Source organism: Nelumbo nucifera, chromosome 6, assembly GCF_055504915.1.
Source record: "Nelumbo nucifera cultivar China Antique chromosome 6, China Antique-T2T, whole genome shotgun sequence".
Lineage (NCBI taxonomy): Eukaryota > Viridiplantae > Streptophyta > Magnoliopsida > Proteales > Nelumbonaceae > Nelumbo > Nelumbo nucifera.
The window spans coordinates 62,550,415-62,571,192 of NC_142654.1; the positions used below are offsets into that span (position 1 = coordinate 62,550,415).

Sequence of the window (20,778 nt, forward strand, 5' to 3'; positions counted from 1 at the left end):
TCCTCATCGACAATCCTCCCCCATTTCGGGGCGAGGTTGCATTTTCATTGTCTAATTGGCCTGACTAAAGGGTCCACATTTAACTTGTGAGTAATAACACTCGGGTTGATGTCGAGCATTTCTGCCGTGGGCCAAGCAAAAACATCTAAATTATTAAGTTAAAAACTTTAGTTGTGTTCGGAGCAGTTCGTTTATCAGAGCACCAATCTGGAGTGTCTTGGTCGGCTCGGTTTTGGAAATCGGTATATGGACTGTCTCCTCCAACGGGGCAGCTCGCTCCTCGGTGTAGTTTTCTAGTTGCTCTAGCTCGACATCATCTGCCAACTTCGCCTTACCTTTCAGTGCAGCCACATAGCACTTGCAAGACTTGAGTTGATTGCCTCGTACAACCCCTACTCCGTAATCTATCGGGAACTTTGTCACCAAGTAGTATGTTGATACTATCGCACATAAGATGTGTTGGATGGGTCGACCTATGATCGCATTGTAGGTGGATGGAGTTGCGACCACTATGAAAGTATGCTTGAATCGCACTATGTTTGGCCACATCTCTGCCTCTACTGGTATCGTGACCCAGCCAAGGGGTCTGACTTCTTCGCCGCTAAACCCCACCAAGGGTGTATCTGCTGGTTTCAAGTCGCTCAGCTTCAATTGTAGCTTGTCGAAGGTCTCTTTGAATAGGATGTCGGTCGAACTTCCTAAGTCCACCAAAATCTGTTTCACTTCAAAATCATATACAATGAGATTCACAACGAGAGCATCATCATGAGGATACTGTATCCCACGTGCATCGTCCTCAATGAAATAAATGGGCTCTTCCACCCGAGGTCGCTTCGGTGGGTTTTCTGCTTCATGCTCCAGATCTCTGACCGAGGTCTTCCTTGCTACTATGGTGCACCCCACTACAATGGATCCGCCGGTGATCATGTTGATTACACCAAGGATCGGTCTCTCTTCAGGTAGTTGCGGAGGTGGTTGTTCGTTCAGTCAACTCGGTTTTGGAAATCAGTATATGGACTGTCTCCTCCAACGGGGCAGCTCGCTCCTCAGTGTAGTTTGCTAGTTGCTCTATCTCGACATCATCTGCCAACTTCGCCTTACCTTTCAGTGCAGCCACGTAGCACTTGCAAGACTCGAGTTGATCGCCTACTATCGCACGTAAGATGTGTTGGATGGGTCAACCTACGATCGCATTGTAGGTGGATGGAGTCGCGACCACTATGAAAGTATGCTTGAATCGCACTATGTCTGGCCACATCCCTACCTCTACTGGTATTGTGACCCAGCCAAGGGGTCTGACTTCTTCGCCGCTAAACCCCACCAAGGGTGTATCTGCTGGTTTCAAGTCGTTCAGCTTCAATTGTAGCTTGTCGAAGGTCTCTTTGAATAGGATATCGGCCGAACTTCCTAAGTCCACCAAAATCCATTTCACTTCAAAATCATATACGACGAGCTTCACAACGAGAGCATCGTCGTGAGGATACTGTATCCCACGTGCATCGTCCTCGGTGAAATAAATGGGCTCTTCCACCCGAGGTCGCTTCGGTGGATTTTCTGCTTCATGCTCCAGATCTCTGACTGAGGTCTTCCTTGTTGTTGTGGTGCACCCCACTACAATGGATCCGCCGGTGATCATGTTGATTACACCAAGGATTGGTCTCTCTTCAGGTAGTTGCGGAGGTGGCTGTTCATTCTGTCTACATGGCTCCAAAGCGTCTCTCCTCTGGTCTCCTTGTCGATCCCCCCTGTTCTTTCTCCTAATGCAAGATGTACTTCTTCAGGTACCCACGGCGGATGAGCTCTTTAATCTCATCGCAGAGATTCTAACAGTTTTTTGTACTGTGACCATGGTCCCGATGAAAATGACAATAGAAATTCGGGTTCTTGGTTGTTGGGTCTCCCCGTAGCCTGAGTGGCCACTTGATGAAGGAGGAGTCCATTATTGCCATCAGGATTTCTCCTCACTTCGCATTGAGGGGGTATAGGTTGTTCTCTCTACAGGAGGGGTCCTGGATCGTTGACCTGACCTATAACTCGGAAGGGGGACTTACTTCTTGAGCGAGGTGACTTGCTCTTCTTTCTTTTGTGCTTGTCGTTGCTTGTCCCTTCTTCTTCTCTTTTCCTCTTCTCTCCCCGTTGGCTTTCCAATTTTTGTCCGAGCTCTTCTTCTGTGCTTATGAACCTCTTTGCCTATGCCAGGAACTCCGTGATGATCTTCGGGCGATTTACTCCAACGTACCATCTGAACTCCTTGCACGTAACTCCCTTCTGCGCTGCGATGAGGTGCACCGCTGGGTCAAGATCCTGTATCTACAAGCATGTTTCATTGAAACGCTTGATGTAGCTCCAAATCGACTTGTTTTCCCTCTACACCACGTTCAAAAGGCTCTTTTATGACTTCGGGCACTTCTTACTAGTGATGAAGTGGGCCGTGAATATATCCACAAACTGTGCCCAACTTTTGATCGAGCCCAACGCGATGTTCCTGTACCAAGTCCGAGCTATTCTTTTGAAAGTGGTGGAGAAAGCCACACACATGCATGCTTCGTCTCCTCCAGCAAGATGCATATGAGAGTGGAACACGTCTACATAGTCGTTGGGGTCGAAACTTCCTTCGTACTTTTCCAACGGAGGTACCTTGAAGTCCTTCGGCATCGGGGTTGCTAGTAGCTTGGATGACAGGGGAGGGCCAACTCAACAAGGTAGGAACTGACTGTACAGTTATCGAGCTCACTTCCTCCCTTTCCTTGCTTCGTTCTAGCATGCGGCTACTCCTTGCTAGCAGGTTGTTCCTGGCAGAAGACCAACGAGTCTTACGACGTCACCGTGACTGGGGGGGTCTCGTCTCAAGCCCGCACCTCGGGCCCCAAGTTGACGATCGTCAAGCCGTGACTCACGATTCTCAGGCCGTGAGTGTTGTTGCTAATTTCTCCTTTCATGCTGGCTGACCTTGGGCCTATCTTTTAGGTTCCCCCTTTGAGAAACTAGGGGGGTGTGCTGGCCGTCATTCCTACCCTGAGGTGGGGTCCGGCCCCTAGGAGGGACCAGAACCTATGAGTTTCTCTCACCCTGATGGGGGGGATCAGCAAACACTTTGATGAGGCTGCTAGTTCTGGATTTGATTTTGGTACTAACCTGGTTGCTGGTTCTGCTACAGTGGTGGAAATTGTTGCAGGTACTACTACTGCTAGTATTGATAGAAGTAGTATTGTTGGAACTAATGCATCAACTACATCTCAATCTGCATGGATCTGACACTTTGAACTAAATCATCGAACTAGTGACGCCCGATCCCAGGAGGAATTACTGAGGGTTCCAAGAAAGTGGTGTTTAATTGGGGCAGTGGGACGTTTATCTGCTAACTCGTCTGCTACATCGACATGGTAGGGACTCCTAGGGCAGCGAGGGGGGTAGTGAACTTCCCGATAGTCACTGAAGACCCTTGAGGGAGTGATGTTGGGTGGTCCTGCCACCTAGTGACGCTCATGTCGATGCCCTTGCCAGTATTGCTTGAAGATGCCATTGAGAGAAAGTAAGGTGATGGATGAGGTGTAAGGTTGACCTTTTGATCAGTTCCCACAAACGGTGACAATTGATGGTGTGCGATCTGGAAGCTCCTAGCTGGAAGATTACCTGGACACTAGTCGCGTAGCGAGTTGGACCAAGCTACAAGACAAAGGATCAGAGAACCCAGGGTGGCTAACCTAGCGAGGTCTCTCCGATGCTTAAGTTGGTATTCTGGTTGTGAGCTGAAAGCTTGAATGCATGTAAGTTAGTGAGCAAGTAACCGCGCATACCTAAGTCTTGGGGGTTAATGCCCTTATATAACTGGGATGCCATGGGTCTCGCAAAACGCTCTAGAATCCTCGACCTGTGACGTAGGGATTCATTCCGCTTTGGAAGGAGGGTAACATACCAGTTAATGAGGCTTATCGTTGCCCTCCGATTTGGGCGGGATGAGGATAAGGCCTACAATTACGTGGCATAATCCCGAGAAGTTTAGAGACAACTAGCGAGCTTCCAGGTTCGATCATGTGGCACCTTGGTGTATGTGGGTAACGAGGTACTCTGGCTCCGAAGTGACCAAGCACCCAAGGTCCCGTGATCTGCTGACGTAGCACCATATGTTGATTTATTGTCTGGCTTGCAGGCCTCATCCACGTGTCCTTTACTTATTAGGTTGAACCAAATCACCCCTCATCAGTAATTAAATTTAGTTTTCTACTATTTATAGCTTAAATTATAATTATTGTTAATTATAATTTAAAAATAATTATTGTTAATTATATTACTATTAATAATTAAAATGCATTATTTTTCATTATTATTTAGTATTTTTTGCAATAAAATAAAATTAATTTAATTTTTAATTATTTTTAGTATTTTATTTAAGCTTTAGGTTTTTCAGAATTTTTGGATTTTTAATTAATTTTTGGTGTTATTTCATTATTATTTATTTTTTTCATATGAGTATTTTTCAATAATTTTCAGTATTTTCATCATTTATTTTGCATATTAAACACTACAAAATTAATTTGCATTTGCCTTCAATAAAAATAAATTAAATAACTAAATAAATACCATAGCTAATTTTCAATAATTTCTGTCTCGGGTATTTTTTTAATAATTTTTGTTATTTTTAATAATAAAATACTATTAATTGTACTTTTTAATTATTTTCAATAAATACCCTTATTAATATGAAATATTGTTTAATTATTTTTAGTATTTTAATTACGTTTAGATTTTTCATAATTTTTTGGATTTTTAATTAATTGTTGGTATTTTAAAACTATCAATTAATATTTTTTATTAGCATTTGTTAAGGTCTCAACTCATAAGTTATCTTATAATATTATTAAAACTATCAATTAATATTTTTATATTTTAAATTTCTTATTTTTATTAGCATTTTTTAACTTGGGTTTTTAAGTGGAATTGAAACACATTTTTAATATTTATTTTTAGTGAAATTTTAGTGGATTTTTAAATTAATAATTTTTTTATTGTTTAACCTCAACCTATTTATATTATTTGATTTATATCATGGTTTTCAAAACCGAACTAGACTAGAAAAACCGATGGTCTGTTCTATTTTATCCCAAAACCGTTATTTCGCCAAAAACTATTGATTTGGTCAACAAACCGCTGACCCAGGCAGTCAAAACGTTTGGACCTTCCAACGATTTTGGTCATTTTTTATTTTTTATTTTTGTCAAAACGGTTTGTCTATTCGGTTCAAATGGTTGGACCATTCGACTTGAGAACCAGACCTCTAACCGGTTCGTTCTTAATTTTCTAATAATTAATAATAAATTTGAATACTTTTACTAAAAATTTATTTACCCGTCTATTCTCTCTCTCTCTCTCTCTGAAATGTAATAAGAACATGCATTAAAATAAGAGGCCTTAAAAAACTTAAAGGTCTCTCTCTCTTAAATGTCTTTTTTAAATGTAATAATAACATGCATTAAAATAAGAGGCCTTAAAAAATCCAAAGGTCTCTCTAAGCATCTTTATGAATCTAATCAAGATAAACAATGATTAGTGTTTTGTATTTTTAAAGTACAAAAAAAAATACATAGAAAACCCATGCTTCTTCTTGACAGTTTTTGCAGATTGCCGTTTATGTCATGTAGTTGACATGGCCTTGGAAAACCCATGCTTCTTCTTGACAGTTTTTGCAGATTGCCGTTTATGCCATGTAGTTGACATGGCCTTGGAAAACCCATGCTTCTTCTGACAGTTTTTGCAGATTGCCGTTTACGCCATGTAGTTGACATCTTTTACCCTGACGAGTGATCTTTCGCCTTTGTATGTCCAAGCTTCTCTATGAAGGTTTTCTTCATAGTTTGCTTCTTTTTTAGTTTAGTTCATTTAAGAATGCAAACGTCTTCAAATAAATGCATAAGGGCATTCTTCCCTTCATTAGCCACAAATTTATACGCGGTTCCCTTCATTAACCATCTATTTGTACATGGTTCCCTTCGTTTTGCAATAATGAGATTGTTCATATATAACTAAAATCTTTCGAAAACCTCAATTGATCCTCTGCTATACCCAACAATCAATGAAGCTTCATCCTCACCTTATATGATAAATCTCGAGGGGTTAGCTATTGACATTTGATCTCCAACTAAATACAAATATAGAGAAAGGAAAGAAATTAAAATCATTTTTTTTAATCTACAAGAAAAGAAAGATGAGGAGGAGGATAGAGGTTGACGTAAGATGAGAAACAACAAAGAAAATCAATGAAGACCAATTGAAACTGATGGCACTAATTAAAACATTATAGAAAGGAAATGAAGGAGAGCCGTAGAACCACACTGGAATAACAACAGAGACTGTGGCTATGCTCCAACAAATCAACTTCACAGAGAAATTTCCCTTCTTAATCTCGTAATCCCGGGACCAGTTTATAGAAAAAAACATTGATGAGAGCAAATATGAAATGCCTGCAAAAATAAAAAGAAGAATAAATAGAGCTTGACCATTGATAGGATAGAAGGAGAAATCAGATGTGATCAATGGCTTTTTGAGAAAAAAAAAAAAAAAGATCTTTGCAATATGCACATATAGTTCAATAGCATACCAGCGAAAAAAATAATTCTAAGGCAAAGGAGCGTGAATGGAAAAGAAGCTTGGAATATAAACAGTTTTGAGTATTATATTCTCAAACGTTTTGAAAACGCCAGTACTCCCGTTATCTTCACAAATGCTCTCTATCTGACATAGCTATATAGAAAACAAAAAATTAATGGTGACATTTCTTACTTCGTGGACATTTCCATTGATGTTCATCGGTGAAGTTAGAACCTGCACCCCTGATGTGCTAGACCCGTTCATGGCCATAATCAAGGTGAGCACTGCATCCATTACACGGAGATCTCTTCAACCTCAGAATGTTTTTACTTTTCTTCTTAGAAATGCTTTTTTCAAGAGACATGATAATAGTAGTGGAAGAGGAAGGTTTCTTCAACCTCAGAATGTTTTTACTTTTCTTCTTAGAAATCTTGTTTGGTTCACGCTTGAACCACGTGCATGCCTCGTAAATCAGGACCCCACTGATACATGAAACGTCAAATTTGGATGGCAAATACGTGTATCCTAGTGGAATCCAGTGCTTCTATAGAACTCTTTCTTCTTGCCGCTGAAAGTTCTCTTCTCTCACAGACAGCCTATGTAACCTCTGCTCGTTTCTTCGTCACTACCGTCGCCGGAAGAGGTTGGTCGTCGCCGGAAGATATTTGTTTCTAGACTTTTTTTTTCCACCGTGTAAACTCGTTTCTCTGTGTGAAATGGTATTGAATATATTGTAAACTTGTTTTCTCACAGGCAGCCTCTGTAAACTCGTTTCTTTTTCCTTATGAACAACTTCGGCTGAAAAAGATTTTTCTATGAATTAGTTTACATGGACTTCATTGAACAACTTCGACTGAACCTATGATTGTTGAATCCAGAATTAGTTTACAGGGACTTCATTGAACAACTTCGGCTGTTATCGAGTTGACTCGACTTCTGTAACGAGCATGGAAAGGATCTACTTCATTGAACAACCCAGAAAAAATGATCTACTTCACATGGAAGAATTAGTTCTTTTCTCGACTGTTTTCTATGCTTTAGCTTTGTCTCCCTCATGATTCTCTTTCTGAGGCAATAATTATTTGGTTTAGGTTAGTAAGGGAAGCATTCTCATAAAGCATCATAATCAGACCAAGAAATGGACCTTAATGAGAAAAGTTAACAGCATCAGTGTTCAGAATGCCAATTTCAGCCAAGAAAAGAAAACAAATAGGTAGACATGTTAAGACTATGTAGTAAGCATCGAATGCTAGGATTGAACTTTAATGGTGAAGAACAACATAGTTATATCTGTTTTAAGATCAAGGAGGATGTACATTATCTAGGTTAGATGAGGGTTATCTAGGATAGCTTCTATCTTGAATGTAGATCAGAATTATCCTAGTTAATCCTAAATAGGGTAACCGGAAGAGTCCACAAGATTTGGTCTCTTAAGAGTGATGGGCCTAGAGTCCTTAGTGGGAACGGGATCTGCTCCTCACACAGGGGCACCTTACATGCACATGCATCCACCGTGCATTGGGAACATCTCCCGTGAATAATAACTTATAAGTACAGGAGATGTTCCCAATGCATGGTAGGATATGTGTGTGAGGCGCGTGTGAGGCACCCTGTGTGAGGAGCAGATCCGGTCTCTCCTTAGTGTCCATAGAGATCGTGCATGGGCCATGCATAGGCCCATGGAACTCTACGTTAACATCCCCCCGCAAGCTGAACAGGGCTACGTAAAGCTTGGATCGAAGGTGAGCAAATCTTGATGAAGAGAGTGGTTTTGTGAAGACATCAGCTAGTTGATCTGCAGTGAGAATGTACCGAATTTGAAGCTTCTTCTGAGTGATGAGATCTCGAAGAAAATGAAAATCCACCTCCACATGTTTGGTTCGGGCATGAAAGATAGGGTTTGCAGCCAAGTGAGTAGCTCCCATATTGTCACACAAAAGGATTGGTGGAGGAGCCGAATAACCAATATCTTTGAGGAGAGACTGAACCCAAAGTAATTCTATCATAGTATTTGCAAGAGCTTTAAACTCAAATTTAGTGTTGGAGCTAGCTATTGTTTGTTGTTTCTTGGAACTCCAAGTAATGAGAGTGGAGCCAAGATATATAGTATACCCACCAGTTGACTACCGGTCATCCGAACAGCTAGCCTAGTCAGCATTAGTGTAAGCAACTAATTGGCGAGATGTGGAACACTGAAAGGTGAGGCCATGAGAGACAGTAGCTTTGAGGTAACGAAGAATTCTCTTAACTGTTGTTCAATGCTCATCAGTGGGAGAATGAAGAAATTGGCATACATTATTAACAGCAAAGTTGATATCCGATCGAGTAGTGGTGACATACTGGAGAGCTCCAACAATACCGCGGTACTCCGTGGAATTAGGCAAGGGGTTTTTAGAATCCTTAGAGAGTCGACTAGAGGTAGCCATGGGGGAGCTTTCTGGTTTGGCTCCTTCTAGATTCGTCCCGTGTAACAAGTCCAAAATGTATCGCTGCTGAGAGAGGTACAAACTGCCAGAAGAGCAGCTGACCTCGATGCCCAAAAAATAGTGAAGAGAGCCTAAATCCTTTAGTGGAAATACCGAAGATAGGGATTAAAAAAAGCCATTGATAGACGCGGATCAATTCCTAGTGAGAATGATATCGTTGACATACACCAAAAGCATCAGCACGGTTTGGTTGGAGGTGAAGATAAATAGAGATGGATCAGATGTAGAGTTACAAAAGCCTATTTGTTTGAGGATAGAGCTAAAATGAGAGTATCAAGCTCGAGGAGCTTGTCTAAGCCTGTAAAGTGCCTTTCGAAGTTTGCAAACATGAGTTGGGTGTTTGGGATCGACGAATTTTTTGGGTTGATGTACATAAATGTCTTCATCAAGTAAGCCATGGAGGAAAGCATTATTTATATCCAACTGATGCACTAGTCAGTTGTGAGAAATAGCAATAGAGAGAACCGTTCGTACGGTGACTGGTTCGACAACCAGGCTAAAGGTGTCAAAGTAATCAAGTCCCAAAACCTGGTGAATGCCTTGGGCAACCAGCCTGGCTTTGTAGCGATCAATGGTACCATCAGCCTTTTTCTTTATCTTATAGATCCACTTAGTTTCGACAATGTTCATGGAAGGATCATACGGAACTAAGCACCAAGTATCATTTTTAATGAGGGCCTGATATTATTTTTGTATAGCCAACTGCCAATTTTTTGATTTGGCGATTTGATGAAATTTTTGGGTTCATGTTCTTCTTTAGAGAGAAGAGTAAGAAAAGCCAAAGGAAAGGGATACCTTGTGGCAAACTGAGATCGTGGAAGGGTACCATCCACAGACCTGGTACACATGGAGTGAGAGCGTACAAGTTGTGGAACCAAATCTGTATTATCCAACAATTCTTGAATGTTGCGGTACTTTTGTGGTCAATCAGAAGAAATCTGATTTGGAGATGCTGAGATTGGAGAGGCTGTAGCTGAATTAGAGTTGGACTCAGGAGGAATCATAGAGGGGTGTTGTTGTAATGATGGCGATGTACATGGTAGTTCTGAATTCTGGGGGACGGGTGCAAAGATGAAAATACCCGAGGGAACAATGGAGGCGCAAGAAGTTGGTTCATCAATTCCCATAAACGCGCATTCATCAAACACAACATGGCAAGCAATAAACAAACGCCCTGGAGGACCATGAAGACGTCGGTATCCTTTGTGAGAGGTACTGTAGCCAATGAAGATACATTTGAGAGATCGAAACTGAAGTTTGTTCTTGTTGTACGGCCACAAAAAATGATAGCAAACACACCTAAAATAACAAATCAAAGAATAATTAGGGGTAGTCTGAAAAAGCTTCTCATAAGGTGACATACCGTTGAGAACCGCAGTTGGCAAACGATTGATTAAGAAAACAACAGTTTCAACTGCATCGGCTCAGAAGGAAAAGGGGAGATTGGAAGTAGCCAGTAAAGACAAGGCAGATTCAACCACATGCGGGTGCTTCCGTTCAAAAGAGCCATTTTGCTCATGCGTGTGAGGACATGACAATTGATGTGTGATTCATTGAGAGTCAAGATACTGGGATAGGTGACGATATTCGCCACCCTAATCAGATTGAAAAACTTTTATCTTTGCATCAAAAAGAATTTCTACATGTCTCTTGAACTTAAGAAATAAATCAAATACATCTGATTTTCAAGACATAAGGTAGATCCAAGAAAATTTCAAAAAATCATCCATAAAAATGACATAATAAGAAAATCCACTATTTGATTTAACAGGACACTTGGACTAAGAAATAGAAGAGTTCAAAGACAACCTATGACTCTTATCCATTTGACATGACTCACAAACTGACTGACTAGTAGTAGACCTATTAAATGGAAGACCAAATTTGGAAATAACTTGTTGTACGATGCGCATAGTTGCATGACCAAAGCAGAGATGCCACCCATGAATTGACGTTCGTTCTCCAATGAGAACTTCTAGAAGAAATTAAATCTAAAGGACACTTGGACTAAGAAATAGAAGAGTTCAAAGACAACCTATGACTCTTACCCATTTGACATGACTCACAAACTGACTAACTAGTAGTAGACCTATTAAATGGAAGACCAAATTTGGAAATAACTTGTCGTACGATGCGCATAGTTGCATGACCAAAGCGGAGATGCCACCCATGAATTGACGTTCGTTCTCCAATGAGAGCTTCTGGAACAATTGTGGCTAAAGCAGAGAAATTGTATAAGCCATCTCTACTGACCTGTCGAAGCAGGATTCTCCCTAAATAATCCTTCACAAGGCAGTAGTCACGATGAAACTCAAAAAATAAATCATTGTCTTTTGTAAATCGACTAATAGACAACAAATTTTTGCAAATAGAGGGAACATGGCAGATATCTTTCAAAGAAAATGCATGTTGATTAAACATCATAGAAGAAGATCCAGTATGATGAATGTTCAAACCTTGACCATTTCCAACCTTAACCTGATTTGGCTCAGTATATTCAGTGCAATTTTGTAGGTTATCTAAGTCTAGAGTCATGTGGTGAGTAGCTCCTGAATCCGAGTACCATTTGGGATCAAAATTATTGTCACTGTATGAGTTCTAATACTGAGGGGTATTGACGCCTCCATGAAAAGCAGATGGCCCATTGTATGTGTTATCAGTAGCAAAACCAAACGCATATTTCACTTTGCGACATTGCAGAGCACTATGTCCAAATTTATTATAAATTTGGCAGATAATATTACTCTTACCTCCACGGCCTCCAGAGAATTGTTGGGGCTGATTTTGGAATGATTGGTGATTGTACTGTGGAGATCCACGTCCACGTCCCCTACCTCTATTATTACTGAAGTTCGGAGAGAATTGTTGAGGAGGCTTATGAGGGTTACCTTTCTTGGGAGGAACATCGGCTAGATTTGCATTTCGAGAATCAGAGGTGGGTGCTAAATCTTCAAGCCAACTTTCATGATTTAGAAAAACTCCCATGATGTCTACAATGCCAAGATCTGGTACGTCTGGTCAATTAGTAAATGTTGTGACTACAGATTCATACTCACTCCCTAGACTGGAAAGAATATAAAATACCAATTCTGATTTGAGAGCTGATTCAAAAACTGTAAATAGGTTATCAGCAATGGACTTAGCATGTTGAATATATGCAAAAATAGAGAGATCCTTTTTTGAGATTTTGTAGTTGTCGCCGCAACTACAATAACCTGGAATGAGAGTGGGTAAAATAACTATGAGAAAGGGAAGTCCATACCTCTGATGCTATTGATAAACCTACCACTTGTGTCATAACTCCCTCTATGAGAGAGAAGATCAACCAACTCAACACGAATTGGTCTATATCTATCCATTTTTCGAATTCTAGGTTGACAGGCATTCCCATACCGTCTGGATTTGGAATAACTTTAGACGGGGCTTCTTCTTCCCTTCCACAAACTCCAAGAGATGGCGTCGTAGAATAAGAAGGAACTAAGTGTGCCATCACAAATAATTGTCGCTTCCGAATTTGATAGGTAGATAGTGAGTGACATTGTGGACCGAAGGGATGGAACTACTTGTTGTCGAGCCACTTTTGGAGGGTACAGGAGTGCTACTGTGAATTCTTGTTTCTGCTGACATGGCTCTAATACCAAGTTGAAATAGCAAATAGAAAGCAAAAAAATAATAATAATAAAAATAGACTAAAATAGTAAGAGAGCCAATGAAAATAATTCGACTAACCTTGATGATTAAGGTCAAGTGACACTCTATTTATAATAATAGTGATCGAGTTACATTAGGATTTACAAGAGATAAGATCAAGGAGGATACACATTATCTAGATGAGGGTTATCTAAGATGGCTAGCTTCTACCAAGAATGTAAATCAGAATTATCCTAGTCAACAGATCTTAACGTAATGTGTGCATATACATGAAAAACGGTGATGAAAATCACCTTACCAAAAGAAGCATATTGTTACTCACTGCCAAAGTGGCAAAAACACTCCCAAATAAAATCAAGGCATTTTTTTGTGAAAAAGAAGTCTAACAAGCATGGGCATTTTTTTGAAAATCGGTGGCAAAAACGCCCACGCTTCCAAACACCATCTCGATTAAGCAAAGTTTTTGTTCAGTTTTTCTCGGTTCAATTCGGTCTGTCAGGACTCATGAGCACCTCTACTGCCATTCACATAGGGCATAAGGTTGCAATCGTCAACTAATTAAATAAACCACTTTTCTATATTGATCTACAAACTAAGAATAACCAAGTAGAGAAGAACATTTGGAACCTCATTGTGCGTATTATGATCTCATTATCAAGGGGGAACGGTTTATAAGAAAACGAACCGACTTTACATCTACCCGCAATGTTGAATAACAATCAGTGATTATAGACACTCCATTATTTTTACCCTTGGTCAATAAACTACAAACAGCCACTTGGGTGGAGTGAGTGAAACTAGATATATGGTAAATATTGTTCTTTATCCAGGATCTCTACTCTAAGAGGGGACTTGGAACATCTATCAAGTTTTGCCAAAGTGATTTCTGTATATATTTTGTATAGAATCCTTAGAAGCACAAAGGGCTTGCATCAGTTAATTTTGTGGTTGTGTTAGTCTTCCTTCCGGCTTCCCTCAGAGGTCAGTTCTTTTGACCTCAGTAGGCTGCAATTGCTTCAACCTCTCCTTGTATTCCTTCAGTTCCCTCCTGTATCTCTCCTTATCTTTCAATCCAATGTTCTGATAAACCTATAAAATGGGGGAAGAAAGAGAAAAAAAAGAATACATCATTGTCAGCATATTTCATTAAACACATCTAACAACAGAATAAGAAATGAAATAAAATGAGAACTCTTAAAGAAACTATATCCTACCATCCTTTCTTCTTCACTGAGTTTGCTCCAAGATTCTCCAATCATTTTAGTGAATTCTCTTTCCTTGGTTGGGTAGAGGGCTTTGAGCATGGAATGCTTCTCAGCAAAAAAGAAGTTGTAACCACTTCTGTTGGGTTTCGGGTGGCTAGGGTCTCCACCCCTCCTGCGTCTCTTCCTCCGGCGAGGGGGGGAGCCACAAGGGACAATAGCATTCATAGGTTGGATCGAAGAAGGAGATGAAGATGGGGGGTGGTAAAGCACCCCATGTAGGATATCCGAACCCATTTTCACAGTAACCAAGTAACCATAATCAAACTTCCCATCAATTACTCCAACCACAGAACAATGAGATGGCTCTGGTGAAAAAAAAAATATGAACATAGTGAGAAGAGAATGTCAATGTGTAAATTTAACAGTTGATGCATGTACCTATGAACAAGTTAGCTCAACTAGAAGCCAAGTTAATCAAATTCACGGAAACCGGTGCAAGATTAGTAGTTAAATTTATTCTATAACAAATTAATTCAGTCAAGCCCAACTTGGGGATGACCATAGTCAGCCAAATGGACTTCACATGGTGTTTTAAGATTTTTTCCTTTATAAAAGTACACAAGCATGATTCATACACATACAACAGAAAATGCACATGCCAGACAACAAACACAAAAAGTTTGTTTCTAACACAGCTGATACTCATGAACTAACTTTTCTAGAACCCAAGGCTACATGCTCACCTCATATTCGTACATCTATAACCTTCCCTTTTTCCAAATCTTTTTTTGATCGGTATTCCCTTTTGCCAAATCTTTTAAACCAATAACTCTTCCTATTTTCCATATAACCACTTTAGCAACAAGGAAATCAGTCTCCAAAAACCTCAGTATATGCATTTTCTGATGTACGAGTCAGTCAATTACAAGTTTTTTGTTGACGAGTATCAATCAATTGTAAGTATAACTTACAAGTTTTTGTTTTGTCTGTATAGGGTTTAGTGGTTTACTAAGTAAATTATCTAGCAAATAAACCCAGTCATCTAGAGAAAACAAGAGTTTTTCCATACAACCCATTAAACTCTCACATGGCTAAAGAAGGTTTCTTAACTGAAAGCCTTTATTTAAGTTTTTTTTTTGGTGTAAGAAAAACCTAGGAGTGGGGTGTGGGTGCAGGAGGAATTTGACCCAAGATTAGTAAGAACTATATCAACTGACTTTACCAGCTGAACCAGCTGGCACCTTCCCCACCAACAGCTTGAAACCTCAAAAAACAGTCATCATCTGTTCATAACTTTTGCAACAAAATTCAGCTTTCTTCTTGTATCCACTAGTGATAATCTCTACAGAAATATCAAAGTTTGCATCACTTGAAATTTAAAAAGTACAATAAAACAAAAACAAAGGTGCCATCTCTATGGCCAACTCAAAGGGTAACATATTTCAACTAGTAAAGCAAAAACATGCAAAGGTCTTAAATTCATGCAAAGCCTAAGTTTCCAAACACTATCCTTAAGGTTTTAATTGCCTTTCTGATTTTCTCCACATACATCAGACAAGGCTAACTGCTAGTTGTGGCTTAACCTAGCATGACACACCACACATAATGTAGATACATGTGACATACTATATGTTAATGATGTTCAGAAAGCAAGGATTAAGTAAATCGGATGATGACCATCACCAAACTGTGCACAATTTCAAAAGAATGTGGATGAAAGCAGTGTATCACACAATCCTCCTGCATGGCAAAAGAGGTTTTCCAACAAAAGGTGGCGTGTAATGGACAGGTCAGACTGACCAACCAGTGTTCCCCATGGCTAAGAGAAAAAGAGGAGTGTTCAATGAAGCAGAAAAAGGATGACCTGTCTGTTATCAAGAATCTCCCAATGGTTATCCTTCAACAAATGCAGTCCACGTGCAAAGCAAGTGGTTATTTACTAGAATCATTAATAATAATGTCCACAGAAAATCAACTGTTCATTAAATTTTTCTGTGTCCTAGGAAAGGATCAAGTACACATCAAGATTATCAAGTTTAAGTATTATTTGATATTAAGTAGCTTCTCTATTTGCATTCTTTCAGATTTATTTAAACCACCCAGATGATAAATAAAAGATTAGAATTAGAATGATTTTAGAGCTGGCTGCTTGTTCCTGAAACATCATTAATTTTTAGAAACAAACTCAACACCTTTGCAACTTACAAGGGAATCTTATTGGATCATGTGGCCCCCTCCTTCGCATCATATGCCTTTCGAGCCACATGGCCGAATGACATGGCAAATGTGGAATGAGGTTGTTGAATATTCATCTCCATGTCAGCTTTTCACCTTTAAATATGCACAAGAGGTAACCCATTCCAGACCCAAAAAAGAGTTATCTTCATTCTTCTAGTATATATTTCTTTTTAAATTCCCCTTGCTTAATTGGAAAAGAACAACTAATACCACCATATAACAGTGATATGGCACCCATTAATAAATATTAGTGGATGGGGACAATGGGTGGATGTGCCTCTATCTAATCCTATGTGATATTTTACAACATTTGTTGACCTTTACTTTGGATAAGCTTCAAAGCATAGCCTCACATATACAGACGATATCTATTCTACTTAAAAGGAATAGATAAACGTTCCATCCTTTGGAGTTGGATTTTTTAAATCTATTTTCTAGTTTAAAAGCTAAAAAAGAATAGACGAAATTGCTTCTAAAAGGGAAAAAAGGGCAGATATTTCAATTTTGGCTTGTAGCTGATGACAGCGTGGCATTAAGAGTTCTTCTTCAGCTACTTGTTTTCTACTTTTCTAGCTTACCTGTTCAGTTGATTCAATCCACTATAAGATGTTTGCCTACTGGATTGACACATCAGCTGTCCACGTGGTTAAAAAGTAGGCAGGTGGAGTACCTCTCGCCCTGTCAAAAGAGTGTGACCAATGAACGCGCCCTCACAGGATAATACAGTCTACACATTTTTCACTCACTATTTCGAAATTTCAGACAGCTAAAATGGTGACTTAATTTTTTCTTATTTTCTAGCCAATGAATGATAAACACGTAGGGCGTAACGCGATCACTGGATCACGACTAGTTTGTAGCGATCTGGGTGGAAAATGCAGGCTAAGGAATCCAGCTAAAACAGTAAAAAAAGACTAAAAAGTAGTAGAAAATTCTAATACAATGGTTTTCTTTCTCATAACGACCTGCAACCATACAATTATAGAACCTGGTTTATCGTATTCTACAAGAAGAAAAACAACAGAGAGAAAGAAAAGAAAAGCATTTACCTCCAACGTGAAGATGGTGAGAACTCGCTATCGTCCTCCGTGACATCTGTTGTTGTTGTTGTTGCGGCCGTATCGATTCAGAACCAGATTCCATGAAATCAGGTAGTACAGATCTACTTGAACTTGGCGAGCTCTTCGCAGGCAATGCCACTGCTGCAACAAGATAGATAAAACCAAACAGCAAAACAAGAGAAAAGGCAAACAAAATCAGAAAAAAGGCAACAGAAGATAATAAAGATAAAGAAAGAACGACAAAGAAGATCTAGAGATCATGTGTAAAGAAAAAAGTTAAGACCCAGAAAGAGAGAATCAGAGAACAACCAAGGGAGGGAGAGGAAAGCGTACCCGATGGAGGAGCGAGCAAGGGACCCTGTAACTTAAAGAAATAGACTTGTTCGTAGTAGTGGAGAAGGCTGGAGTAATGCTTTCTCAGCACAAAAGAAGCGCTCGTCGTGGTGGGAGAGAAGTTGAAAGCAGCACTAACATCCCTCCATTTCTTTTCTCTCACAACCTAATCATGTAATACAAAGGAGTAAAATCAATACCATCCTCTTCCAACCTCCATTAGAGCGTCTGCAAGAGTTCAAACCACACAACCTTTTGAAAACCACCTCTCTTGGTAACTTCTACATACAAGAGATGCAAATCCAGCTCTTTCCCTCCAATGGTCGGAACCCTTGAAGCAACCAGAAAGGAAAAGCTTAAATTTTTTACATAAATGATAAATCCCCATAAGCCAAATGAGCTGAGCGTCCTTCTACATTGCTTTCATGCATAAATCGAAACAGATAAACAAACAATAATTTCAACTGGAAAGAAAAATCGGAGAACAAACATACATGAACTTGGTACCCAAGTTAGAATGAAAGCGCCGGAGGGTATCCCAAAAGACTGTCGGATTCTTGACAACATCCTCGTGAGAGGAGAGTGGTGAAGGATAACGTTTATCTTCTACCCCCTTCACCGGTTTCATTTCCGTCGACAACATAGTCTCACCGGCGACCCACCAATGGCCGGAACGGAAAAAAAAAATCAGGAAAAAGAACAAAGGAAACAGATGAAAAGAAAGGCAATAGAGAAAAAGAAGTAAGCAGAAAATGAAAGGAAATATCTGTATTATAATTATGGGGTTTTAAATAAAATCAAGGTAGAAAAAGCAAGCTGTAGGTTTGAGGAGTCCGAATTTGACACGTGGCACATAAATGTAACATAATAGTAGCTTTTCCGGGGCAATCTTATTAATGGCAGCGGATGAACGATTGCACCGTCACAGAGCAAGGCAATGGTGTGTGTCTGAGAGAGACTGACCGAACAAAGTCTGAGAGTTGATTTAATTATCTCGGCGGAATTCATAATGACTTCTGGAACCCTTCTCCTTTCTTCTTTTCGGGTTCGGCTCCTCAGACTTTGCGTCTCTCTGCCCACCTGACAGATATCTCTTTTTCTCCTTCTCTCTCCAAACGTATCTCATCGTATCAAGGCCGTACGTTTGCTAGTAAAAACTTACTGACGTGATGAATGGACCAGTGATCGAACAGGCGCGAGTCTCCAACGACGACCGTCTTGCGTTTCGACCGAAACCGTCTTCTTCTCGGGATTCGGAGCATATCTTCTCTTCTTGGAATAATACGATGTGGTGATGCGGTGTAATCGGGAAATGGAATTAAGATATTTTATCGGAAAATTATTTCCAGGTGAGAACTCAGAAGGTTCAGTCGACTCGATCGAATCCACAGGTTCTGTGCCACGTGGATAATTCCTATGGTCGAGTTGGTTTGCTATTTGTTAATCGGATAGTGGACCGAGTGCTCAAGGTGGAGAAATCAGCTACTACGCCCTTTTGGAGAAATCCTGACCTAAAACCGTGAAATTATGACCTTCGATGCGTCGCTGTGGTTCCCACTTTACATCACTTTATCCAAATCAACGTGGGGGCACAGTAACACATCGAGCGGTGCGATTCACAGATCACAGCTTTAATGCGGGGCTACTCCAACCAGCGTAGCTGATTTTTGAGGTTTGCCCCCGAGTCCAATCAAACGAACCAGTCAAGTGTAGATGGATCGGATCGGGATCCGAAGTCCGATCCTGCGTTGTCTGGATCGGATCCGATTAAAATCGGACTCTATTCGGATCGCCCTCTTATTCGATCCAATATATATGTTATTTATATTAGATTTTTGTATTTTTTTTATAAAAAAGCATGTACATATATTGATGAACATAGTTGAATAAATATTTATATTTTTTGTGTTTCTTTATTTAAATAGTTATATTTTCTTTTCCTTTTAATAATTTATTAATGTTTTAAAGATTAATTCAAATATCCAACATTTTGATTACTTATGAGATCTGATCAGATCTTCGAATCAAACTTATAGTGTTTCGGAGCAGATTCGAATATACCCTTATTTGAATCTAATCCATTTGCATCTCTACCAAAGAAGGGAGTAGGGATGGCAGTTTTCCTCATTTCCCCAATCCTGACAGATATGGCGGGGATAGAGTGGAAGATGGGGAGAGCATTCCCCACCCCGTAGGGACCCCAATCCCCGCTAATATATATTTACATGTACGTATGTATGTCCTAGCGAGGACCCGTTCGATGCATAGGCTTTTTTAAGTGAAAGTTAAACAATGGAAATACATAAAAGTATATAGTTGTTTTATATTTTAACTCTTAATAACCAATTCTATCAAACTCAACCTTAGTTGGTTGGTTTTCTAGTAGTTTCGATCGGCTTTGGTTCAACAATTTTCCACCTGACCAAGTTAGGTCATTTCCGGTTTTGTCATTTGTAAACTGAAAAAATTGAACCAACTTGACTATAGATATATATTAATATTTTATTTTTTAAATATAATTTTTTTAATACAGAAAAGTGGAAAAAAATCTCATATTTCTTAGTCTAAAATATTGTATATCATAAATTTAATTTTTTAATAATACCGTTGTAATTTATTAAATTTAAATTCAACTTTTAAGTTTAAATCTTTTGAACAAACAAACCAAACCGAAAATAGACCCAAACCAATACAACCTAAGTTAGCAGATTTTCACTAATGGTTAGTCAATTTCATGTGACAAACTCCCAACTTGACCAAGTCGATTTGGTTGGCGAAACAACATGCAACCAAACTGAACCAATCCTTAAACACTCATAATTTATGCTAAATTAATTATTTTTATGAAATATATTATAATTACTTTTCTACTTTTATGAATTTTTTAAAATTTATTACATAATTTCTTTATTTTAACTATTTGAAAGTTAATTATGTTAAATATTTTGTTACTTAAATAATATTTAAAATTTTCATTACTTGAATTCAAATTGTTTTAAGTTTTTATGTAATATTAAATATTTTGTTATATAATTATTTATCTATTTTTAATGTTTTCTTATTTAAGATATTTAGTTATTGATATATTTAAATAATATTTTATTTTTATGTTAAATTTTTATTATTTGAATTGAATAATTTGTAAAATTATAATTTATATTGTTACTAAGCATATATTTTGTTCCGTAGACATTTCATGATAGACGTTTATCAAAACAC

General features: G+C 39.0%; 1 protein-coding gene across 2 annotated transcripts; it reads right to left on the reverse strand.

Moving 5' to 3' along the window:
- Positions 1–13,430: 13,430 nt before the first annotated feature.
- On the reverse strand, positions 13,431–18,861 carry LOC104604329 (high mobility group B protein 9-like). Of its 2 annotated transcripts, none has more exons than XM_010268626.3 (6): positions 18,054–18,861; positions 17,812–17,890; positions 17,560–17,725; positions 17,215–17,367; positions 13,937–14,292; positions 13,431–13,811 (listed from the first exon to the last, which is right to left on the reverse strand). In XM_010268626.3, the coding sequence occupies exons 1-6, from the start codon at positions 18,200–18,202 to the stop codon at positions 13,698–13,700; spliced, it is 1,017 nt and encodes a 338-aa protein (XP_010266928.1). In that variant the 5' UTR covers positions 18,203–18,861; the 3' UTR covers positions 13,431–13,697. The 2 variants fall into 2 exon arrangements, with proteins under 2 accessions (XP_010266928.1, XP_010266930.1); XM_010268628.3 differs by having other exon boundaries at positions 17,215–17,364; positions 18,054–18,860.
- Between the last annotated feature and the right edge of the window lie 1,917 nt (positions 18,862–20,778).

Bases quoted from the DNA above. Each gene is read 5' to 3' on its own strand.
- LOC104604329 (XM_010268626.3), bottom strand. From the start codon at position 18,202: ATGTTGTCGACGGAAATGAAACCGGTGAAGGGGGTAGAAGATAAACGT. The intron at 17,726-17,811 runs GTTGTGTGGTTT...TTACATGATTAG, and splicing joins AGAGAGGTGGTTTTCAAAAG to GTTGTGAGAGAAAAGAAATG. The intron at 13,812-13,936 runs GTAGGATATAGT...CCCATTTTATAG, and splicing joins TCAGTGAAGAAGAAAGGATG to GTTTATCAGAACATTGGATT.